At 53.9% G+C, this 25,173-nt stretch overlaps 1 protein-coding gene across 8 annotated transcripts; it reads right to left on the bottom strand.

The window, feature by feature from the left end:
- Positions 1–230: 230 nt before the first annotated feature.
- MGAT3 (beta-1,4-mannosyl-glycoprotein 4-beta-N-acetylglucosaminyltransferase) lies at positions 231–24,984 on the bottom strand. Of its 8 annotated transcripts, XM_068666608.1 has the most exons (3): positions 21,236–21,401; positions 14,673–14,739; positions 231–5,635 (listed from the first exon to the last, which is right to left on the bottom strand). In XM_068666608.1, exon 3 carries the CDS (start codon positions 5,632–5,634, stop codon positions 4,129–4,131), a length of 1,506 nt encoding a protein of 501 aa, XP_068522709.1. In that variant the 5' UTR covers position 5,635; positions 14,673–14,739; positions 21,236–21,401; the 3' UTR covers positions 231–4,128. The 8 variants fall into 8 exon arrangements, with proteins under 8 accessions (XP_068522709.1, XP_068522717.1, XP_068522671.1 ...); XM_068666616.1 differs by lacking the exons at positions 14,673–14,739; positions 21,236–21,401 and adding an exon at positions 24,828–24,984; XM_068666570.1 differs by lacking the exon at positions 14,673–14,739 and having other exon boundaries at positions 21,236–21,397.
- Between the last annotated feature and the right edge of the window lie 189 nt (positions 24,985–25,173).

Raw genomic sequence — 25,173 nt, 5'->3', positions numbered from 1 at the left:
TTTGTGAGCGATGCTGGCTCCCACAGCCACCAGCTCTCCCAAAAAGCGCCGGGCAGATGCTGCTCCCCCCCTCGCATCGCTGTGTGTGCTCATACTCACCCGGCCTGCAGAAGAATAGGTCCGATTTGGGCACACAAGTCGAGGAGCAAACTCTCTCGCTCCATTTTCCAGCATCCCCCCCCCCTCCTCTGCCAGGTAATCAGAAATAAAAGCTGCCACACGCACACGCCTTGGTTTCCTTTCGTACTTTGCCTTTTTTTTTTGTTTTTTAATTTTTATTTTGTCCTCCTTTTAAGCATCCCTTTAAGGGTGAAATGAAATCCAACCATTTACAGAGAAAATGATTTCAGAATGTACATTTGATTTATCCTTACAAAAAGTTCATTATTACTTGCTGTTTATAAATTACAGAGTGGAAAGGAGCTTTGCAGATGCTCTTTCTTTTTTAATTTTCTTTTTTCTTTTTTTTTTTTTTTGGCAAGTCCACACGTCCTTTTGCCAAAACAGGGTGTTCTGGGGCCACCACCCCAGTGGCAACACCACCAGTAGGTCCAGGTGGACCCCAGCCTCGGGGGTGCTGCTGGGCCACCTCCGGGATGACACGGCATCATCCTTCTCACAGGAAGGAAAAAAAAAAAAAGCAACAGTGGTTTGAATTCTCGGTTTCAGAGTATTTCAGTTCCCTTTTTAAACCATTATCTGCAGTCCCCGAAGCCTTCAATGTCAGTGTATTGCATCAGAAACAGCTCTCCTTCCTCGGTGCTGGATTCGAGCCCCTCCTGAAACCCCCTTACCTCCAGCTCCCCCTCTCTTTCCGTAGAAAGAGCAAGTTTGTCCCATGCCTCAGAAATCAGAAGCGATATAAATGTGTTTTTTTTTTGGTAGGTGGGGTAAACACAACAACGGAGGGATTCGGGATCCATTCTACCCCTCACTTCCCTCTTTTTTTTTTTTCCTTTTTTTTTTTTCCACCAAGGCTTGAGGTCAGGCAGGACGAGCTTTTACTCTCCTCTTCACCTCCAGTGACCGCTACCAGGAGCAGGAGAAACTCCAGACACGGGGCTTCACAGTGCAGAGGCGCAGCAGCCACGGAGGTTGCTGGCAGGAGCAGGGGGACAGGGACAGAGCCCGGGGGGCATTCGGGAGGGGAGAAGACACCGCCAGCCCACGGGGACACCAAAAAGAGGCGCTGGGGGAACCAATACCCGTTCTGCACCAACTCTTCCCCCAGCCTGACTCATGCATTACCTGGAGGCCACCAGGTCCCCTTTGTTTATCTGCCACAGAGGCGCAAAAGAACAGGCCACAGAACAGCAAACACCTCAGCAGGACACAGGGAGCAGAAAAAGCAACAGCGAGACTGGACTTGAGCACGTCTACCCTTCCTCCAGGCACAAAACCACCTGGTTTCTCCTGCCCGTCCCTGGCTGGGTGCTGGATACAACAAGCAGCTCCGAGGCAGGGATTTTTTAGTCCTTCCCTTCTCCAACTTCAGTGTCTGGGTCAGGCGAAGCTGCGCAGAGGGCAAGCCACCACCTCGGGAAATCGCTGTGCAAAAGTCAGCTCGCCAGTCCCCATCCCTCAAGGGAGGCGACGGAGGACTTTTAATCCCAAGCACTTTAACTCCCCACGGGGAATAAACATGGAGTTTGCAGGAACAACAGGAACAGTAACTGGGCTGGCCTTCAATCAAGAAATGTTTAAACAATTCTTGAGAAAGAGGAGGAAAAAAAAAAAAAAAAGAATGCATCTCAGCTGTAAAGTCCCTTCCTCCCTCCACAACAGAAGCCTGTTTTAAATTTAATTTCCTAAGAATAAGGAAGTGAAGAAAGACCAGGGGGTGGACAGGGCCAGAGTCACACAGAAGAGCCTCAGCGCCGCTCTCACCCCGCTCCAGCAGGACCTCCTCCTCCCCCAGAAGGGGAACGATGGAACAAATAGTGGAGGAGAGGGGAAGGAGGGGAACAGGCAGTACTTTGGGAATAGAAGATCCAGATATCGCAGCTGTGGCCTCATCTGATGCTGCTAAGAGACGAGGGCCTTACCCCATCGATGGAAATGAGACTTAAGCATAGAAAAAGAGGGGCCCTCAGCTCTTCTAAAGAGGCATCATGGCACATGAGATGGGGAAGGAACTAAGATGAACTCAGTTTGATCAGAGAAAGATGCTCATCATCTCGCTGTTCTAACCTCAGCCTTCTTAGGGAATCAAGATATTTCTGTACATGCTTTTCCCTTCTATAGAGAAGGGAATAGGAGAGAAGAGAGAGATGCAACGACAGGATTTAAGCACAAGGGACGGAACAGGCCGGCCAACAAGAAAACAGAGCCCTGATGGAGTGAATTAATGGCAATGGAAACCCTCCTGCTTCTGCACAGCTGTCCTGATGTCAGGGTCACTCGTCCTTATGACAACACTCTCCTCCTCCACACCACCCTCGCTTCTTTGCTTGGAAGCTGAGCCAATATTTCCACTGTACGGCTAACAGAGCACGTTCGTGTTTTTCACCCTCTTGGTACCACAGAGCAGGCTCTGGGCACCACGTCAAGCCATCTGCTAAGGAAGGGTCGTAAGGGTGGAGACGCCAGCCTGCCTGCTCAATGGGCTGAATAAATCCAACACAGCGACAGGCCAGAGCCCTCGGTGGCAAGCTCCGTGTGGACAGCGGCCCACCAGCTGCAAGTAACATCATCCTACATCCCCAGCCTGGAAAAGCGTGGGCTGCACATGCTCTCTGGATTACGTGATCATCCCAGAAGAGGTTTTTGGCCCCAAGGGGAGTTTTCCCATGGCCCCTTTCTCCGTGAGTTCCCTCACACCTTAAGAGCAGGCAGGTGGGTCCCATGCTTTGACATGCTTTGTGCTTCCCCACGACACCCATCGCTGACTCAGCTTTGCCCTTCCCCTCTCCTTTCCCCCATGGTGAGAAGGGATGGCCAGCACGTGTAAACAGCAGCCCTGCAACAGGCTACAGAGGCAGCTGAAGAGGCACACAGGTCTGCATGTCACACTGCTAAGCGGAGACGATGCTTTCCCTGAACCTCTCCTATGCATTCCCCAAAACGTCATCCATGCCAAGACAGATCACAGCTTATGGATCTCACCGTTTCCTGACAACATACACACCCAAGCCCAGCCTATGCCCCCTTCCCTCCCACTACTGGTAACAAACACCCACGTGCATCCCAAAACCATGCATGTTAGCACTCATGCACATAGGAAACCATGCACTTGTAAACATACACTCCCACCATCTGATTTAATCCCCCTGCAGCTTATCCCCGCCCCGAGAGAAGCACACACGGCAGGGAAGATGCTTCAGCTCCTGTGGGCCAAGCCAGTGCAGCGTTGAGTGGGCAGGGGTGAAAAAAAGGAGTTAAAAAAAAAAAAAAAAGGGTCAGCTTTCTCCTCTGCTTCCCATCTGCTTGCTCCAGGACTGGTAAAGCATCAGGCCAAAGACGCAGCCCAGGACAGATGCATTAAGTTTGTGGGAGGAGGCTGTGTACTGGGGAGAACACCTTGGAAGCGAAGGCTTTACCTCCCCCCCAAGTACTTTGAATAGAGAGGTATATAAAAAAATAAATGCATATTGAGATGCTTTTGCACATTCACTCATCCAGAAAAATGCCTGTGACACACATCTACACACGTGACCACTCACATCAGTCTGTGCCTGCTGACTCACACGCTCACTGAGTAGCCCAAACTCACATCTGTGCTTGCTCCGATCCACAACGAACGAGGATGGATGGGAACAGCTGCCCTCTCTCCCCAGCAGACCTTCCCAGCCTCCCCTGGAGGAAAACCCACCAGCTGGATGCAGAGAGATTCTCCCCAGCCAGCGGGAAGGGTCCAGGAGACGCAGGGAAGTCTTTATGCTACCACCAGGCTAGGTCCTGCACCTCTCCCCTCCTCCTGCCCAGGCCTCCCTTCAGCTGACCGAGGAATTTGTGTCCCCAGGCATTACCCCGGGAAGAAGAGAAGGGAGGAAGGGAGAGCAGAGACCATGGAGAAATGGCACACCCCACCTGGAATCGAAAAAAAAAAAAAAAAGAAACAGACAAAACACACCCGACTCTTTCCCTTTGTTGCAAAAGTTCTGATTTCCCACACGAGTCCCAGTGGTCTCACCCAGCCCCCTCCGCTTTTCGGTACGGGTTCTCCAACAAGTAGTGGAATCGCTGGTAGTTCTTGAGCAGATATTTGGGAGCATACATGTGCTCCTTGGGGTCAGCAGGGGGATACTCCTGCGTAGTACCATCAAACCACCCACCAGTCCGGATCAGCTCCCGGATATAATTGAGGTCTCTTTTATCCTCGTAGTCCCCCCAGCGGGGGAAGTCCCCATTCTGGGCTGACACCAGTTTGAAGTAGATCCCCTCCGGGGTGAAACACCAGGAGCAGTGCCAGCCAGCAAAGTGGAGGGGGCTGCCCAGCGACCACTGCACCAGGATGTGTCCTGTACTGTTCTCATACTGCCGAAAGCCAGGCATGGTGTAGTACTCGCGGCGCCGCAGACGGATGCCGTCAGTAGCGTAGACAGCCTGCAGCATCCCCATAGTGCAGCCCGAGACCACCTCCAAGGTGCCTGGTTGCTTCCAGAAGAAGCCATAGAGCGACTTGCGCATGTGAAAGGCAAAGGGCTCCGTCCAGCCATCGTAGAGCTTGAGGAAGAGGACGCCGTCGCGGGCCGGGATCTCATCGGCATCGTCAATGATGAAGACATCGTCCGGACGCAGGTTGCGGAGGCGAGAGACGCCATCCCGGGTGAGAAAGGTGCGCAGGTAATCGTCAGCGATCCAGCCGTCCTGGCGGCCGCCGGCAGGGAAGTGGTCCAGGAAGACGTAGAGCACCTTGTGGCGGATGTAGTCGTAGGAGCCGTTGAGGAGCATCTCGCGGAACTTGAGGGGCCGCGGCTCTCCGTAGGCCGTGAAGTTCGACTCGCACACCACGAAGACGTCCACCACGTCTCCCAGCTCGTGGAAGCGGACGTCCAGCAGGTCAAACTCATGGTTGATGTTGATGGCGTTGATGACCCGCCGGGGGGTCTCCCGCGGCACCAGGCGGTCCTTGGTGGGCAGGTTGGAGTACTGGACCACGGTGGGAACGCCGCAGCTGGGGCCGTGCCAGCCCGGCAAGCACATACACTCAACCCACTTGCGCCGCTTGGTCTGGGAGCTTAGTGGCTTGCGAGCGGGCCGCCCCGAGGCCGCACCATCCGCTCGCTCCTCCGGCCGCCCTCCCGTGGGTGGCTTCTCCAACACCTTGGTGCCTGGTTTAAAGCAGATGCCACCGGCTTTGGTGCGGACGAAATATTCCGTCGTGTCTTCCGGCAGCACAAAGTTGGCTTTGTGCAGCTCTTCGCTGGCTCTGCTGGGAGGCAGGGGCTGCAGCAAGGGCGAGTGGGAGTACAGGGGTGTGCGGAGCAGCTCTGCGCCCCCCGGCTCAGGGCTAACCTGCGGCGTGACGGGGGCATTGTTCCAGAAGAAGCTGGAGACAAGGTTGGGACTAAGTGAAGCCAGGTCCCGGGGGAAGGTGACATAGGAAAGGGCCTTCAGGAAGTGCAAGAAGGAGATGAGGCAGAGACCAGCCATGCAGAGAGTCAGAAAGAGCTTATGGCGTCTCATCTTCATCCTGTGGAAAAGCCACCAAAAGGAAAGTCATGGTCAGTAGTTACCGGGGTGCAAAAAGTTTATCGTTGGTAGGAAGACAAGTTGGGGATGCCAGAAAGTCCAAATTCAGCATGCATCTTTCAAGACTTGAATCCAAAACATCTCCCCCCACCCTCTGCCAACTTCAGCGGGCCTCTTGCCTTGGCTGGGTTATGCCAAGCCGAATCTCTTCTAGATCAGCTACAGTCTTATAATCTCATAAAGACAGGAAAGGTGCTGCTGGTGGGGTAGAGAGACAGGAAATCCAGAAAAACAAGACTTCACAATCTAGTGAACTCACCACACTTGGCTGATTTGTCCTCATCCATTGACAGAAACAAACGCAGGCCTCCTCAGGCCTTGGATCACCAGGAGGTCAGGGGAAGATAAAGAGAGAGCAGAGAGCAGGGGGGATGAGAGGGAGTAGAGGGTAACGCAGTTGAAACTCAACCAGCGTAAGAGAGGCAGTCTTAAGGGACTAAGATCATTAGCCAGGCTGCCAAGATCAGGAAAACACCTACGCTCCCCAGATCTCTCCAATGTTTGCTCACAACACACACCCTAAAAAATCCTTGTTCCTAGGAAATGCTAGCTGAGTCCATATAGGGAACAGAGAGGGGAAGAAATAAAAGAAAAAAGATTATTGCTTTTACTCTCCTCCCCTCTTTCTCAAGTCCACTACGTCTCCAGATGTCTCCCTTTGCTTTTAATTTTCTTTGGACCAGATGGTGAGGTTTTCTGCATCTGGATCAAGGAGGCTATAAAAAACCACCTCGCTGTCTCCGCTGGTAATGCAGTGCCATTGTGATTGATCCATGTCAAGCCAGCACGAAGCCAGTGGTGCTCAGCCCTTTGAACAACAAGAAATACAACCTTCATCCTCTCCCTCCACCACCTCCCTTTCTCCAGCCCATGCCGGGAGCATGGAGCTGCTGTCAGGCAGAAAAATGACTGAATACCACAATCCAGAAAAATGACGAAAGAAAGAAAAAAAAACACAACCTCAGTCAATACTTCACCACGGAGATCAAGGAAAGGCATTTGCATTCCACTGTTTAGGGAAGGCTGGGACGAAGACAGGCAGGGGAACAAGGTGACCTAAATGCCCTACGTGAAGCAGAGGCTGCCTCTCCCCTCAAAAGCACGAAACTCCCCACGTGGAGGCAGGCAGAGCTCCCTCCACACCCAAGAAACCCACCAGTTCTTCCTCAACGTGACGTGCTCCTCTACAGCAGATCCCCACCACAGTCCTGTGCCCACACGTACGCCTCAGCACCTCCTTTCCCAGGCCAAAGGTCCGCACGCCACGCTCCGTGCCGTCGCCTATAAACCCCACGTGGCACCCCGAGGCAGACCAAGCACCCGGCCCTAAGCCAGGGCGCTCCCCTTGTCCCCTCTGGGACTCCCCACAGCCCACGTGCGTCCTGGGTGGGAATGGCGGGGAGCAGTGCCTGGCCCGCTCCTGCTGCACACGAGGGGAGCGAGTGAAACACGGCAAGGCACGTTTACTGATTAACCTGGGGAGAATTTAATGCTGAAGTGAAAAGCCATAAATTAGGCAGATGGCAACTGCCCAAAGGAAAAACTTATCTGGGCTCCCAACTGAGGGCTCCAACATGGACTTTGATAGAGTGGTTGTCCATATTGATGCCTTTCAGCTCAGCAGCAAGCATTTCTAGATACTTCACAGTTGCTTTTTTTTTTGTGAGAAAAGGCCATTCACTGGCGCTGCCCCCTGTGCTTCGGCAGTGGCACAAGGACTCCCATGTTAACGGGGTTGTTTCAGCGTGAAAAGGGGGACTGCAAGCCTGAAGCCAGCACAAAACTTACAGCTTTGCTATTTCTTAATGTTCATTATGGCTTCTGAGAGATTTCGACACAGCACAGCATGGGTCAAGGGCAAGATCCTGGCTTGGTGCACCCCGGGAAGCCATCTTGTCAGGCCTGGGGCAGGAGGAGGAAATGGTGCCAAGAAGAAATGGTGCCTCTACTCACGGGGTCCACCATGCAAACCCCCACCACCTCCCACACCCACCACAGCCCAGCTCCTGGGCGGCCACCTCCGTGGTGGCCGTGCCATGGAGGGCTTGGGAAGAAGCTGAAAAGACAAAGCGAGCAGAGGCTGCTAGGAGAAGACACCCCTTGCTGGTACACTAGTGCAGTTCTGTCCGATGGGGTGTCCAGCGCTTGCTCTGAGGCATTACCTCAAGACATCAGGTTGCTGAGGCTCAGGCAAGAAGAGCTGGCCTGCTCCCTTAAGGCAATCCCAATGGCTGCCAGCTAGTGCTGGCTTCACTCCAGCTCCTAAGGGACACACAAATACACGGCAGCCAGCATCCTCTGGGCTGGACCAGCACAGAGGACGAGTGCTGAAGGAATCACACACGGCAGGGCTCCATCTTCTTCCCAGATGGCTGCGATGCTCCACATGCCACAGGAAATCCCAGACAGAGGTTCTAACTCCTGGCATTTAACAAACTGCTTCGCTTTCTGGGATCCCGTGTGCCGTGTCAACATAGCAGGATGCACGTTTTTAGGAAGTAAAGCATGTTTTCCTCACTTGACATTTGCATACACCACTATCTGTCAGGCTCAGCTCACGGCTCTGCAGCTCTTCACCCACGAGCAAAACTCAGCCCGTGCTCGGCTGCGTTGCCTCCCTGCTACTGCAGCCTGCGTCTGGGAGAGCCGGGCTGGTGCGCACAGCCCTCCCCTGCAGCTCTGCCAAAGCAAGCTGGCCCTGCAGTACCCTCTGCTGTTTTGCTGCCGACATTTCCCAGGAGGCAATTTGCACTGCTCGGTTGCCTTTGTTAGGGAGCGGGAACATGAACCCGCTTCCTATCCCCCCCCTCCTAAAAGGAGGGAAGCAAGGAAGCTGCATCCTCTTCAAAACCCCTTCCCTGGGACCCACTCCATTCTCACATGCCAGGGATTCCTCTGACAGGGAGTGGAGAGAGAGCTCATCCACCCTTGGGTGGGCTGAGATGCTAAAAATCAGTCACGTATCCCTTCCCATGTCCTCTGATCAGCACTGCAGAGAAAGATGTGTCTTTGAGTGGTGGCTAATTGGAGACAAAGGCCAGCAGGGGAGGAAAATGTTATTACCCACCTTCCCCATCCAGAACATTTATATGTGGCTGAAATGAGAAAGGAGGTACCAGTCAGGGAGACATCTCAGCTTGTCATAAGAAACCCCAGCTGCTCTGTCACAAAGCAGCCATCAGTTACCAGGAACACAGAAAACAGCAAGAAGAGATTTCCCTTATGACAATTTTGAATGAGGAGAGAAAAAGAGTAAAGTTGATCTCAGGGAGAGAGATCAAGTTGCTGTCAGGTTTAAAGCTTTTTTTTTTTTTCCTCCCCCCTGTTGGTTTTATGTTTAAGTAGAAGAAAAAGTCAGGAGGAGCATGGACAGTCAGCTCCTTTAAGACAAAGCTCTTTAGGGAACATACAATTATAAACAACTTCAGCAACGTTCAGCCTCAGCAAGAGAAGCCGAAAGCTTCTTTTTGTAAGGGACCACCCTTGATATTTCCTTGCTTGAAGAAGGTATGTCTCTGCCATGCAGGGGAACGGCTTTCAAAGAAGATAGCTCAGAGTAGTGCACATGAGTTATTCCCAGGCACCTGTTACAGTTTTACTTTGCCATTATATCAAGTGACCTGTTAATTTATACCATCCTGAAATCATATCCTGATTTCAAGGAGCAGGAGAGAAAGATATGCACAGCTAAGAGCTGGCAAGCCACCCATCTTAATGTTCTCTTCTGGAGGACACTGGCAAGAGGCCATGCAACAGGCTGCTGGATGCACAACACCCCAGCCTCTGGCATGCTAGGGCACAGGACTCAAGACTCTCTGGACCTCTCCTGTAGTGACAGGGGAAAAAGCCGCTTGAGGACAAGCCACAACAGAAGCTTTTAGTTCCCACTCCCCAGAACAGAAATGCCCATCTCCTCTGCCTGGAGTTATCCCTTAAGACCCACTCGGTGTCATATTTGCCCATCACTCAGACACTTCAACACAATGCAATGATTCAAATCAGAATCACTACCACACAGCAAAATAAAATCCAGCATGATCTCCATCCTCCACCTCACAGTGAGGGCCAAACTGTCTCTCTGCTCTAGCTACTGACAAACATGAACAGATCCTTCACTTTTTTTTTTTAGTGACAGGTCTACCATCCATTCATGGGGCACAGGAGTCACATCATACATCAAGGTCACAGTATCTCAAAGCACACCAGAATCTCTAATTACTTTTGATCTGCAAACACCCACAAAAGTAAGAAAAATATTTAAACTACTATTTGTTTACAAATTAAATGTAATTAGCTCAAGGACAGCAGAACTTGACTGTGCTTAAGGATAAGAAGAGAAAGTTATCCTACAAAGCTGAGCAGCAGGGAAAGTGGAGAGAAGCAGGATGTACCAGAACATTGGTAGTGCTCAGCATTTCTCTCACGTGAAGGATTTTCAGAGACTGCGAGCTATGAGGATGTTAGCAGGAAATTCTGGGAGGGTCACAGCACAAGGTGGTTAGAACACAGGCAGGTCCGCATCCACTTCCATCCAAATTTCAGCAAGGTTCAGGAAGGGAACGTATTATTTTTTCCACCACCTTCATTAAGAGTTACTGCCCGCAGCACCAATGCAAAACAGCAATACTTCATGCTATGCATTTCCTTTGCAGCTTTGAGGCAATCGACCACAAGGTGCCACTGACTCACTGCCAGCACAATCAGCTGGAGCAAGACATCCAGTACAATTACCCTTCAAGTAAGGTCAGGCAAAGGGAGAACCAGGCTCTGTCTTAAGCATCTTCTCTCCCTTTCAACAAGGAGGCAAGGGGAGACATAAGGTGACTGCTCTCAACCAGGTATGGCCATAGCATCTAGTTGGCTTCCAGAGACACCATCTGCTCACCAATGGGTGTCATCAAACCAGGAAGAAAGCTGGATGAAAAAATAAACAACTAAAGGGTGAATCTACACAAGGCCATGCACAACTGGCCAGAGCACAACTGAGAAACCAAATCATCGCCTTCCCCTTCCCACTGAAGGGGGACACATGGCATACATCATGTCAACTCCAAGCACCAGGTTTGTGTCCAAGGCCTAGCAATGCCTCAGCCGACCACCATCATCTGTGCTCAAAGAGAAAAAAAGGTGTCTCCTTTCCTATGCACTTCTGTAGGAAACTGAAGGGCTACAAGCCAAAAGCTATGGTCTGCTAAATACTGAAACTAAGACGGATGCAGTGGAGATGCCTCAGCTTTTTTGCCTTTTATTTACTTATTTATTTTAAGTACCATGGCTGCCCACCTCTTCACCTCCTAGAGGCACGATACCTTTGGATTCCACACCTTCCAGGAGCTTTCAGTGTTTTGACTGTTCTCAAAAAGTCTACTGAAGAGCTGGCCCAGACACTAAGACTTTGTTATCTTAGATGCCACATCCCCAACCACAGCAAGATAGGTACATGGCTCTTAACCTTCAGTATAGAGATGGGACCTGGCAATGAAGTGATCTTTGTTGATGGTGTTCTGTCTCAAGACTGATCTTCCAGAAGTCACCAGAATAAACCAACATCTGAACACCTTCAGAGTCCATTATAAATCCCTCCACTTGAACAGATTGTTCTTACAGTAACTACCATAATACTAATAGCAGCATAATTATAGAATTCTCCAGCCCCCGGTTTAAAAGAAGATCTGCTCAGAGAAGACTAGAAAACTCTACTGAAATCCAAGAAGGGCCTATGAGACACAATTTAATTTTATCCAAGTACTTGGACATCACAAGGGTATAGCACTGCGTGCTAAAGGAACCTTCAAGCTGGATTTCTAACTCCACTGGAATCTAACAAATATTCTTCTTAGTGTCCTTCAGCTGTACCAGGCTCCCTTGTAACTAATCTTCTCTCCCCATCCAAGGCCAGTCCCACCATAGGGATTCCCATCGTTCTCGAGATGCCTCGGTACATCCAGATCCTCCAGATGCTCTCAGAAGCCACAATCTTAATTCCTTAGCACCACTAGGCTAAGAACTATCCACTAAAGGAAAAACAGCACTTCTACCTTCTTCTCTCCTTCACTTACACCTGATATCCTGGAAGGACTCTTCCTCAGCCCTGCTTACTGCCTCCTCAAACAAACAAACATTTCATCAGAGGATAAAGGAAAATCGTGCTTTCACAGACTAAGTGATGCGTGTGGAAACACAGGCCGTGGCTTCATAGCTTCTCTTCCCTCACTCACCACCATCACAGCTCACTACCATTCCAATGTCAGTACAATCATATCAAAGTTTGCACTGTAAGCCCGAATCAGCAGCCAATCTCAGTTAAAAGTAAATAAATTTCGAGAAGTGCCTAGGGATGGGAACAAGCAGTTGACCAGCAGAAACTTCCTAAATGATTTCAGCAGTTCACTTCTCACCAAAACTCTCATAGTCACATCCTCATATAGTTACATCCTCAGATGCTTAGAGAATTGGGACAATTTTTAAGCACGGTTCATCTAACCAAGCCTCCACTGAGGCTCCCGTTCAACTGCCGTGAGCTTGATAACGTCTCCTGGCAGCATCAGGAAAGAAGAACATCTCAAAGAGGGATCTGGAAGAAGCAGCAGACAACTGCTTTCAAAGCAGACCCTGGCAGGCAGTCCACATATGTCAAGCAAGCAGGATACAAGTCAAGAATCCTGAGAACAGCACCAAAATGAGCAGCCAAGATTAAACTCGGAGCTGAGGATGAGGGCACACAGCAGACGCGCACCAGACCATGCAAGCGAGCAAAGAAAAGCAGGAGAGCTCCCGGGGACTGGGTGACAGCCCGAGGAACTGGGAGGTGCAGGTTGAGCAGACAAGAGCAGGGCGATTTTGATCTCCTGCAGGCTGGAGAGAGGCAGCTAAGGAAGGAATGAAGCAAGAAGCACTTGATGCCACAGCGACGGGCAAAGCACACAGACCCAGACAGAAACCACGTTGCCTCCAGCTATTTTGGAATGGGTGGCAGTTGTTTGTGCATCCCCGGGATAAAAGCTCTCCAAGTTCGGTCGAGGAGGGGAATAATTAAACCCCAGAAAGACAATAAATAAAGAGAGGCCATGGTGCAGCAGCGAGATCCTGGCGGCCACAGCGAAGAGCTGGCCCTCCATCCCCGCCCTCTTTCCTCCCCCATCCATCACCAACCACTTGGGGTTTGGCAGTGTGCTCATTTTCCCACAGTAGCCCATCTATTACTGCTTGGAAGAGCATTCCCAGACTCCTCCTTCCCCTCCTCCCCTTCTTTCAGGCCACAGGGGTCCTGCTTGGCAGCCCCCGGGTCCCCCCTCTTCTCTGAATGCCTGGTGACCAGCCAACCCCATGCAAAAAGCATTAACCCCTCTTCACCAGGAACAGATGGAGAAACCTGGCTCCATGCTGAGAGGTTTCCCTAAGGTGTCTCTCTCTCCCCTTCCCACCCCTGATCCCCCCCCTTCTTTCCCCTTTCATTTTATTTCACAAAACCCAGCCCCAGCCCTGGGAGCGTTGCATCTTCCCGAGAACGTTACACCCACCCCTGGGAATTTTTCTTGGACCAAGAACAGACCCTTATTTATTTGTCTCTTCTGCCTTTGTTCTTCATTTCCTCTTTCAAGACTTAGGCAAGACCTCGACACAGTGCCGCCTGGATCCCCCGCTGCCGCTTCGCTTGGTTATTATTTTCGGAAGGAAAGCGCCGATAGGCGGGGAGCTCTCCAACGCCTTCCCCCAAGGCAGAAGCGAACCAACCCAGGCACCCACCTCTGGAGCAGGCAGAGGGCACGGGGCTCCGCAGAGCACCCCGGGCTCCGGTTGTGCAGACACGGCCCCCTGCTCGTGTAATCCTCCTGATTGCAGCATCGCAGCCCCTCGGATTAAACCCACGCGAATCAAATCTCCGGTAGCGGCTCTGTGTCGGTAGCAGGCATATGGCACCACGAAAAGGGGCCGTTTCCCAGAATGAAATCAAAAGCCTCCTAATGCACTTAGCTCGGGGTCACATCAATCTCTCTTCTGCCTCCCGCAGATGGCTGGATCTCGTTTACAGGCACTGCAGCAGGCCTGGGTCTCAACAATATGTTTACTTCTTCTGTGCAAACATCCCCTTTCACTAGGCAGAGCACTACCCTGATCTCCAGATTAAGCTGAGCGCCCAGGACTGAGCGCAGGTCACCCTGGGCATCACACAGACCTCGATACCACTTCTCTTCTTCCCTAACATCACCTTACTTCTCGGGGAAAGATGAGGAGGAATTTTTGCATTTAGCCAGCTGCCAGCTTCCCCAACAGGAGGTAAAGCTGTGTAATGAAAGAAAGGGGTTTGCTGCAGGCCATGGTCAGGTGGGAGAGCACAGCTTGGCTGAGGGACCTCTGGTGATTACATGTCCGGCTTCTCCCGAATGTAGAAGCCACAAACCGACAGCATGTGGACAAAAACAGGGAAGCCAAGCATTTCTGCTCAACGGAAGGACAGAGCGTGCGGTTTACTGCCACCACCTCTTGATTACAGGCCAAGTTCCTTTCCCTTTCCCTCCCCTTTCAGGTCTTCAATAACACAAACATTTATCTTGAACTCTGCTTCTGACAAAATCAGCTGCCCGGCTGGGCCAGAAGTGAAGGAGAAGAGGAAGGCACTAAAAGCTAGTGTATAAACCCCTGTGAGAGTCAGTGGTAAAGAAAGGACACGCAATGCAGAGCAGCCCACGGCCACGTCCCAGGGACCAGGACCACCTAAGCAGGAGCAGGATTATCCCATCTGCACGGCACAGCGACCTGCCACCACGAGGCAGAGGGCCAACGGGGATGAAGCGCATGCAGTACGTGCAGCAATTCATCTTCGTGATGCTCCTCCGCTGCAAGAGCCTGTAAAAAAATAAATAAAAAAAGCCACCCCAACCCCCCTCTGCCCTCAACTGGGTGCTCTTTAGGGTTTAGTCACTGAGAAATGATGGGAATTTCAGCTGGGCTGTTTGTACAGGCTGCTGCTCGATCACCTTGTCTTTCAAGTCCACGGGTCCTGATGTTCTCTTGTAAAATCCGATGTGCCGTGTCATGCCAAAGCTTAAAAAAAAAAAACACTTTGGCAGGACAACACGGGCCTTCAAAAACTAAAAGCTCTCAAGCCTCTGAATATTTCAGAGAGCAGTGCTGATGATCCCTGCCCTAGATCCATGGCACAGCCCTGTTATTGAGTCAGGGACCAAATCCAAGGACTAGATTCGCCGTCTCCAGCTTGACATCACCTCCTTGCTGCAGAGGCAGCACTCTGAACTCAGGAAGCCACAGAGATGCTCGGCAGAACCCCACACCTGAAGGGCGCAGAAACCAAAACTGCATTTTTATTTTTTTTTCCTGTTGTTTTCAGCAGAAACATCTACAATGCGGTTCGGCTGCGCAAAGGCAGGCAAACACGGGCAGAAAGGAAACCCACAGCACTTCCTCATCGCGAAGTGAGCGAACCTGGATGCCTGACAAACTCCCCTTCCCTGCCCCCCCCTACCCCCAGCGCTCATGGGAAGCAAGGAGGCTCTGTTCCAGAGCCCAACTGCACTATAAATAATTCAAGAGACTACTAAATTATGCAGAAGCAATCCCGTCGTCCCCCCCGGCCAGGCTGAACGCAGGTGTGGTCAACCCTTGCTCCTAAAGTTGCTGCTGCACAGGGATTTCAAGGCCACCGAGGCTCCGTGCCAGCAGCACATCTACCAGAACGCCACGGCCGCTCGCTTACGGTCAGGCCTGCGCCAAACAGCACCACAGGAGGTATTTGGGGACACTGCACCGAGGGGGAAAAAAGCAATTCCTTTGAGCCACCTCTTCTCCAGAGACCTCGCACGGCACCAGGGGAAAAGCAGCAGCTCGTGGCCCCTCCAGGGCAGGCTGCGCGGTGCCACTTGCTTGCACGCAAGGCAGAAAGGAGAGAGGGGCTGCCGTGGCAGGTGAAAAGGGAACTGAACATGCTCCGGAGGCAGCAAGGAGGAAACAGTTTTGCTAGCACAAATAACGCGCGGGGAAGGCTGAGCTGAAAGATAGAATCCCCTCCCCGCTTTTCTGCCCCGCTCTTTTTGCCCGAGGGAGATGCTGCCTCCCTAAAAAAAAATAAAAAAAATAAAAATCAGGGCTGCTGAGGTTTCCCCTCAGCAGTGGGGTCATTGATAACCACGTGCTGGTCACCGCTCTCCTGATTTACCCCACGCAGCCAGCTCCCTGAGCTCAGGACCCCCTGAGCAGCACCATCCACCTCCAGCCCCTCCGCGGGCGAGCCCCTCCAAAGCCCCTACCTCTTCCAGCTCCCGCAGGCTCCGAGATGCGTCCGTGCCCAACATGCTCAGTCTGCACGGGCCTCTGTCCTCCTCCTTCTCCCTGGCGCCCAGCTAGGAGCCTTCCTTCTGGCAGAGGAGGAACCGAAAGCGCTGCCATAGCCCTCTCTTCAGCCTCAGCACAACCCGCTTAAAATCTCAGGGCTCTGGCTTACCTTCCCCTTCTCTCTTAAAGGGCTCAGCATCTAGGAGACAGAGACTCCCTCCCCTGCCTGTTTGCCACGCTGTCGCGCTCGCTCTCAGCGCGGTTCCAGTATCTGAATGTCGAAACAGGGGATCCTAACGCAGATAAAGTCAGCGCGGCAGATACCTGCGCTTAGATCACAGGTTTCACAGTTGCCAAAGACGTTATGCGGTGGGTTTCATTTGCATCAGGTCTCTCAACGTGCTTCCAACCCGCTCACTGAGGCTTTGCTAGCATGCAAAACACACACAAGGCAACACCCCGGGACAAATACGAGCCCAAACCCTCACAGGGATGACAAAGTCTGCTTACGCTCACTGACCCTGGCCCAATCCGCAAGGATTTGCACGCCAAGGAAAAATGGCAGGGAGGCGATCAAGGAGGCGATAGCTGTGATGAGGACAGCAGGGTGCAAGCAGTGACTACAAGCTAGCAATAACCCCTCAGGACCCGCACCCAGCCCGCGGGTATCCCTCAGGATTTCTGAGATGGCCGGCAGCAAAGCGAGGACAAGAAGTGCCACGCTTGGGTCATCGCCCTCGTGCTCAGCCCCTGCCTATGCTGCTCTGGGCACGTCCCAGCTTTGCTCCTTGCCTCAGTTTCCCCGGTTGGGAAACGGGAGCGAAGCTTTTCTACCTCCAGCTAACGGGCTTGCTTAATTAAGAGAAGCTTAACAGGTTGCTTTGAGGCTCTTGGAAGGAAACCTTTTTAATAAAAGGCACTGCACCGGCTCATCAGCAAGAGGAGCTGCCCCCGCTGCCTCTCCCCCTCTCTGCAGGGTCACATCCACCTCTCCCACCGCTTGCAGATGTTGCTTTAGAGACTTCTGGCAGAGCTCAGTTTGCTCAGACACCACAGCCATGGAGGATTTTTTTGCAAAAAGCCTATTTAGACAGTGGCCCGGGCGCTCCCTTCGCTGGGGAAACAGGAAATGTTAACCGAGCTCATCAAGCTGCCTATTCAACTGCAGGGGGGTGTTATCGTGGTATGAAAGGCTGAGGCCCCCACAGCAAGCAGCTCAGGTGACTGCTGCTATCCTCAAGCCGAGAATAATCACTTCCTAAATCACGGCTCAAGAACAAGCCCTTGTTTTTTTGTAAGGCAGCCAGATCCCTTCGTGCTTTTTCTTCCTGCAGCCCGCTTGGTGAGAGCTCAGAGCTGCACTCCCTTTCACCGGTCAGCTCTACACCAGGCAAGTTTCTGAACACAAAAATATATCCACCCCAATCCAGGCATTTGGAGGTACCTGTTGTGCTCAGGAGCAGCTTGGGGAAAGTATAGGGTTTGCACTGCAGGGGGGACAAAGATCAGAAAAGGAAGGTGAAGAAATCGCGCTTCTGTCTTCCCGAGGGCTGCAGCCAGAGTCCATTTCAGAGGGATACAGGCACGGGGTGCTCTTGCTGCATGTCAGAGCGGCGGTGCAGGCTGCTACTAGCACCGCTCCTGCTCCCCAAACTGTCCAAGCACCCCAAAACCTGACCCAGAACCGCCTACAACCCAGGCTCAGGCTCCTCAAGGCCAGCCTGCAGCACCGACCTGACAGCACAGCCCACATGTGCGCTGCAGATGTGCCACCACCTCCCCAGGAGCATCCCGGGTGGAAACACTCGGCATTCCTAGGATGCACCCCGTGTCCCCCTGCGCCGCACTGTGCACACCTTCCCCTTTCACTCCCCGCTGTTAAGGTTTGGTGGAGTACCACGAGATGCCATCCTGTCATCGGGAGAAATGCAGCGGGGCCTGGCTTTGTCGCATGACTGACGGGTGACAGTGGGGAAAAGCAGGTGGTGCCAACCAGCCACACACTCTTACCTCTCCAGTCAGGGCTGAGAACTCAAACCAGCCCTTCCCAGCACCTTACGTTGACCTAACCATGTGAAGAGGCCTCTTGTGCCAGCCAGTGCCCCCCCCTGCCGCCCTCTCTGCCGGAGTTATTGTCAGCTGTACCAGCCTTCGTTAGCACCACCTCCTCCAGCTACGTCCCACTGATTGGGTCACGGCTTCCAACAATGTACAAAGGGCTCATTTTAGAGCAAGTAACCCCACCTAAAACCTAAGCAGCCTTTAGAAATGAAGGCTGGCCCGGCTCGCCCCATCCATCCATCACCAAATTCCCGTGCTTCCTTCCTCCACATTCACAACCCAGTGCACAAGGGGAGGGGGAAAAAAAATAATAAAATCAATTTTTTGATAGCAGGTGCACCTTAAAGATGCTGCTCTCCAAACAGGAGGAGGCTCAGACACAACACCCTGAAAACTCAGCTGTCCACCCCGCCAGGAGAGAGAGCTTATCTCTGCTCGCTGACAGCACAAAGCAAGGGAGGGAACTTGCCTGAGCAAAGGTGTCCTTCATGCAATGAACACGCACAATAACACCCAAACCTGCTGTCCCGACCAACTCCCAACTCCTGCACCCGGCGGCTGCTTATACGTGCCAAATTTATTGCAGCCATAAACCCCACCAAAGGGTAAGCGCTCTCCTGTAAGCACACCCGGCAGGGCTCGTGTGCGTTCCCGCATGCACCCAGCGAACACCCACCCGAGCCCGTCACGCAAGCGGCCCTCGAAGACATGCAATAGGCATGTGACAGCCATCTGGCAGGCCACGAAGTCACTGCTGTATGCAACCACTTGTGCGTGGGAACGGCAGGGGAAGGATAAACACCAGGAGCACGGGAAGTGCGCACGCACACAAACTTCACACGGACGCTCCCCAAGCGAGCTCGCCAGCGACAGCACCCGCTGCAACAGCGCAGCAGCCCCCAGAGCAGCTATTCCCGTCCCCTGTTGGGCACGAGTGCTCTCGATAGACGATCGCAGTCGTGGCCATCTCCTGAAGTGCAAATACACCCACTATTTTCCACCTCCTCTCCTTCACCACCTCACTGAGACGATCCTTGCGTGCCGCGCAGCCAGCTCGTTCTTTCCCCAACCTTACCGACACTTGCGGGGAAGGACAGAGGGACACCGTGGCTCAGCCCCCAAACCCCATCTGGTTCAAGCTCCTCATGCTCTGGGCACCTCAGAGCCAAGGTGTGCAGGCGGGTGAGGCAGCAGCTGGGCAACTGCACTTGGAGCGAGGCAAGAAAGCGCACCTGCAGCAAATCCAAACCCCTCCCCTCTCCTAAGGATATAATTGCTGTATCCAAAGCATTAATAAACAAGCCGTGCAGGTACAACTGAGAGTCCTCACGGGGAGGGAATGTTATACCTCGCAGTGGATTGCTTACCACTGCTGCAAAATCACCTGAGGGCGTAGAAGGGCCATAAATCTAGGCGGGACTTCGATGACAACACGGTGGCGGACTCCCAGCTTCGCTCCTGTTGGGCAGCTGGCGATGGCTTTCGTTCAAAGCCTGCTTTATATCTCTATAGGCTCCCCAGGAATAGCTCACGGGGCTGCTTCTCACTCGGATGATGTTCCCAGCACTACTACTGAGGCTGAAAATGCAGCGCAGGTGCTATGGCTGTGCTCAGGGAGCTTTGGAAACCAGAGGTGTGCTGGAGGGTGGGAAGCTCCTTGGTTTTCCATCCCCTCCAGGACAGCTCTTTGCAGTCCAAGGGTCAAGCAATGGTAGGTCCTGTGTGATTCCAGCTCTTCTTGGAGGAGCTGGCAGCAACCAGGACTTGGAAGTGGCTAACGAGTCACGGGCTCCAGCTGGACTTGAACACCACTTCTGAGGGTGGGACCTACAGGTCAGGGTAGCTGCTCTTTCAGCAGGGGGCCCCGAAAAGTCCCCGCTGACTCACATCCTGCTGGGATGGGGCAAGCAGGAACAAGAGTAGGTGGGAATTTGAAATTCAGTTTGCACAGGGCTGGGGGGGGGGGGGTTCCTGGTGACTCAAGTCGTACTTGTTAGCAGCCGTGCCACGGAGTGTTTTCACGGGCTTGAACTTCCCACTCACGGGGAGGGATTTGGCGTTGACTGGAGGGCCATTCTCTGGGAGGGGAGGTGCTCGGCACCCACACCGAGCTGCCTGTGCGGGCTTTTCTCGTGGCCTGAGCACTGTCCTGGTGTGGAGCAGAAGCGCAAGACCCCAGCTTCGATGCTGGGAAGGAGCAGGGCTCCCCGGCGAAGCTCGTGGAAACACAGCCTGTGGAAACCCCCGGAGGAAAACCCCAGGATGAGGCACGGAGAGGTGCCTCTCTCCATCCCGCTCCCTCCCTCGCGGAGCTGTCTGAGCAAGTCCCGAGCCGCAGCAGCCGCCGTGCTTCCCATCACCCTTGTCACGCTCGCCCAGGGAGCGAAACTCTCGCAAGGACGGAGCTGCGCCAGCCCGTGCCACTCCAGCGGGGACACGCAGCTCTTCCCAGCCCACAAACAACCCAACGCGAGCTGGGAGGATTCGGGTGCCCGCATCCTTTCGCAGCCAGCTCTCATCCTGGGGGGCTCGCAGTGGGTCTGGGGCAGAGACAGAGCAAGGGGGAGATGTGGAGATGGAGCAGGGCCGCTGGATGCTGCCCGCACGCTGCATTTGTCTGGGTGTTTTCCCTCCCACGCACGCACTCCTGTTACTCCTCGCTTGCTGCAGGCTTGGCACAAAGCCCCAGCCTGTGTGTGTGACCCCCCCACAAGCCAAACAGGCCGGGCCTGGGCTGCGGGTGCCCCGGCTGGGGGCTGCCTCCATCCCCGGCACAGCTGCGGGCATGGGGAGGGCTGCGGGGGGGGGGACCCGGCGGCATCGCCTCCCTCCTCCCCACCGCCGCCGCTGCTCCCTAGCGGGGGATGCTGGGATTATGGGGAGGGAGGGGATAAATAAAAAAAAAAAAAAAAAAAAAAGCAAAAATAAATAAATAAATAAAAAACACGCGATCATATAAATAAATAAGGAGAAGGAAAGCGGGGGGGGGGGGGGGGAGGAATGCCCGCAGGGGATGACGCCGCAGCCCCAACTCGCAGGTGGCGGCTGCGGGGAATGGGGAGCACGGGGGAAGGGGGGGGGGGGTCCCGCAGCCCCGGGGGCAACTTCAGCGGGGAGGGTGCTCGCCCCCCGACCCCCCCTTTTTTTCCCTTCCCTCCCTCCCTTATCCCCCAGCCCCTCGCTCACTCACCCCCGGCCGGCGCAGCGGCGGTGCCCGCCGGGCCCCCGGCGGGGCGAGGCTGCCGCTCGCCCCCGGCCCCTCCGCCGCCCCCCGGCATGGCTCGGAGCCCCCCCGCCGCCTTCCTCCTCCTCCTCCTCCTCGGAGGGAACGGAGCAGGAGCGGCCCGGCACCACCTCCTCCTCCTTCTACCTCCTCCCCTCCGACCGTGGGGAACGGCTGGGGCCGGGGATGCCGAGCCGAGCCGGGCTGCAGCAGCCCCTTTTGTGCCGCCCTCCCCGCCTGTCTCCTCCCCCGGCGCGCCCGACCGCCCCCCCCGGGCTGCCGCCGCCCCCCGCTCCCCTCCCCCGGGGCAGCGGCCAGGCCGCCCCCCGCCTCCTTCCCCGCACAAAGGAGACCCCCAGGGGGGGCTTTCACCCCAGGGGGGGCTTCCCCGACCCGCACCGAGATGTGGGGCAGCCCCTCAGGCCGGTCCCCCCCCCCCCGTGCCCAAGCCGGCGGTGCGGCAGCATCCCTCCCGGTGCGAGCGGAGGGCAGGAGCGCTCCTCCTTGTTGTTGTTGTTTATTTTTATTATTATTATTATTTTCATTTATTCTTTTTTTTTTTTTTTAATGCAGGAGGCAAGGAGAAGTGGGGATGTGCGAGCTGCTGCTTTGCCCGGCGACGTGCAGGAAGTTTGCAGCGGTGCCAGAAATAGAGCCTGCGCCTGCACCCGAACCGCAAAAAAAAAAAAAAAAAAAAGCAAAAAAAAAAAAAAAAAAGCAAAAAAAAAAAAAGCAAAAAAAAAAAAAAAGCTGCCTTGTCTTAATTCAACTTTTTTTTTTTTTTTTTCTCTGCTTTCTTTCTCGTCGGGCCGATCCATGGAAAGGGAAACAAAGGCAAGGAGAACCAAAACAAACCCGGCCGGGCGAGACGGCTGCGAAGCCTCCGAAAGGCGAGCGTGGGACCTTGCCCCCTGCGACCGGGAGCTAACGAAAGGTCAAAAGGAAGCAGTGCCAGAGAACACCCTTCCTCGCGAGTTGCTGGAAATTTAGAAAAACAGCGCCTCAAAAACAAAGCGGCGGTGCCAACGCCTCTCCAACCTGCCGGTTATCAGATGGGCGAGCTGGGCTGCCTGGCAGCTGGAAGCGGCTCCCGGGGGATCCCGACAGGGATCCGCAAGAGATTGCCAAGGAAGAAGAGGCCCCACGGCCCCATCTTCTGCCCGTCCTCACCGTCTTCCCCAGTCAGAACCGAGAAGTGGCCATCCTAATTTTAAGGCCAAGGTTGAGATGGTCTCGGAGCTGGCACAAAGAGACTGCAGAAGCAATAGGGGATTTTCCCCTCCCCAAACTCAGCTGGAAGGAGGGCTGCAGGCACCCGGAGGTGGCCTGGCTTCAAAAGTGCCTCTGGAGCATTGCAGAAATACTGGGGGACAGGAATGAGGACAGAGGGGGAAGACAATGGTACAACAAGTGAAGTTCTCGCCATATGAGAGCGATAATTTGGGGGCAGAACACCAATGCCAGTCCCTGAGGACCCTGAAAGGCTCCATCTCCATGATGCTGATGGGAAGACACCTCAAAGACGACAACATCCCCATCTCCGGGACTGGGATGAGGTCTCTCATCCGTGGGAGGATGCTCTCCAGGACAGCAGAAAGCTGGGCTTGGAGGGAGCCCTCAGCTCCCGCAGCCCCAGGGGAATTTGGCAGCCACGATTCAATTTGCGTCGGGTCCATGACAGCTTTTTTTGGGGGGAGGGCTGGCAAGCGATGGCGTTAGCCTTGCTTGCGTGGGTGATTTCAGCTCGGGGAGCACAAATCCCATTAGGGATGGGCAGCAAGCTCCGATTCCTCTCCCCCAGCCAGCAAACGCCCATCACAGAGGGGGAGGTGGACACTGATGGGAAGAAAGCATTGCAATTTCAGATCTCCTTAGTTATCCCTTGCTTCAGGTATTATTCCCTGAGCAGTTTGAAGACAGCCACTACTTTTTCCATGTCAAACAGAAAGAAAGCTAAAGGGTTAACCCAGCCACTGCAAATATTCAGGAACATCAGACCACAAATGGGAGCCAGAATAGCATCCCTGCGCAGAGAGGCAGCTGCAATACCACAGCTCCCCTGTCCTGTGACAAACAGTGTTTGCCACACCGAGCGCTCCTCACTGCACAGCCAGGTCCCTCAGCCTCCCCGGGGCATCTGCACCTCCCATACACGGATTTGTGGTGGTGGGGATTTTATCCATGCCTTTCAGCCTTGGTGTGGGGAAAGACAAGGGTTTGCTACTCTTACCCTGGACCAGAGCGAGGCAGAAGTGGTGCAGCGTGGGCTGAAACACCACCACCAGCGGCATCTCCTTTCCAAACCCACGTGGGTCTGGGGTTGTGGACCCAGGCTGCAGAAGTCATATTTTTTATTATTATTATTTTTTTTTATTTTAATGATCTTAGGTGCTTTGATGGCAGCAGCAGACCGAGGCTGTAGGCTTAGATGTAGCATCCAAGCGCCTCAACATTTTTAATTTACGTAGCCATCCTACCACCTCCAAAAGGTAAAAACCCCAAACCTTTGGCTCTGTTTTACATAAAAGGAACTGAGGATTAGAAAAATTATATGATTTGCTGGAGGCCAATCGGAGAGTCTGTGGTAGGGGAGAAATTTGACTGTGGGTCTTGAATTAGCAACCTACCCATTGCTGCCTCTGTAGTGTTTTCTCTCTGCTTTGCATACTTCAGACTGAGACATGCTGGACAAGCTCCCTCGGGATGAGGAGTCATTTTTAGCCCCATTTCGTACAGAAACGAAGCTCTCACGATCACGTTGTCTATCTGCCTGTCTATCAGCCGCCCACAATACGGTTTGAATCCACCGGCCAAGTCCAACCAAACCTGGCAGCGAGGAGGATCTCTCAGCGGAGCGACTCGGATGAGCTCTCCAGCAAGCGGGAAGAGGGCGAGAACGCAGAGCGTGCCCTGTGCGCTCGCCTCCTGCCCCTCTCCTGCTGGGGAGAGAGGGATCGAGCTCTGGGCACGATGTTTGGGGCCGGGAAGGGAGCTGAGCTCTCTGCAGGGACATCCCGGGGATGCAGCGAGCCCAGCCACGAAGGTGGCAGAAACCTCTCGCCCCACACTCGCAGAGCAACTTCTGCTCTTCGCGCTCCCTAAGCCCCGGCGGCTGCTCCTGGGGGAAGAAGCCGATTACCATATTGCAATGAGTTAACCTTAAATGGTCTAAAATCCAAACCTCTGCATGCAAATGAATTCCGATGGGTTAAGCGAGATAAAACACCGCCCAGCCACAGCTGAGCCCCAGCCCAGCTCGTTCGCTACCCGAGAAACTCGTGCGTTCGCGACTGAAGGCAGCGCGCGCTCCTCAGCGATGCAGTCAGCCCCGCAAATATTTGTGCCTCCCCCAGCCCCGTGCTCCAGCCTGGCCAGGTGCAAGGCTTTGAAGGCAAAGCCTTTTCATCTGTGTTTTCAGATTTCCGTGGGCCTGTTTTCTTTCAGTGCTAAAGGTGGGAGGCGTGGGCGAGCCCCTCCAGGCAGGGTGTCGGGTGGGCGCTGGGCTTTAATCCCACAGCCCCGCTGCTAAAACCCTGCAGGGTCTACCCCTAGGACGTACCAGCTAGCGGCAGGAGGGCAGGCGCTTCTCCATCACTTCTCGGGATGCCTGGTGCCCATCCGAGGGGCTGCTCCTTGCAGGTACAGGCGTGGGTGACTCCGCGTGTCCCTTTGCGAAGGGGAACTAACCGTAAATGTTTCCGTCTCCGCCGCCGTTATGCGATCTTTTTCCACCATGTGGCCATTGCTGATAAGTGGTTCGTGGGCTCCCTGCGTGCAAGGACTTTGACATTTGGTTAACTCCCTCACACTGAGCTACAGAGCCCGGGTAATGGCCGCAGAGCCCAACTTTCGCTGATGCCCTTTCGGCAGAAAATCACCCGAAGGTCATCTCAGTTTCCCCCTTC

Source organism: Anas acuta, chromosome 1 (genome assembly GCF_963932015.1).
Source record: "Anas acuta chromosome 1, bAnaAcu1.1, whole genome shotgun sequence".
NCBI classification, from domain to species: Eukaryota; Metazoa; Chordata; class Aves; order Anseriformes; family Anatidae; genus Anas; species Anas acuta.
The sequence above is the reverse complement of the archived record's forward strand: the minus strand, read 5'-3'. Positions and strand labels throughout refer to the sequence as shown.

Bases quoted from the DNA above. Each gene is read 5' to 3' on its own strand.
- MGAT3 (XM_068666616.1), bottom strand. From the start codon at position 5,634: ATGAAGATGAGACGCCATAAGCTCTTTCTGACTCTCTGCATGGCTGGT.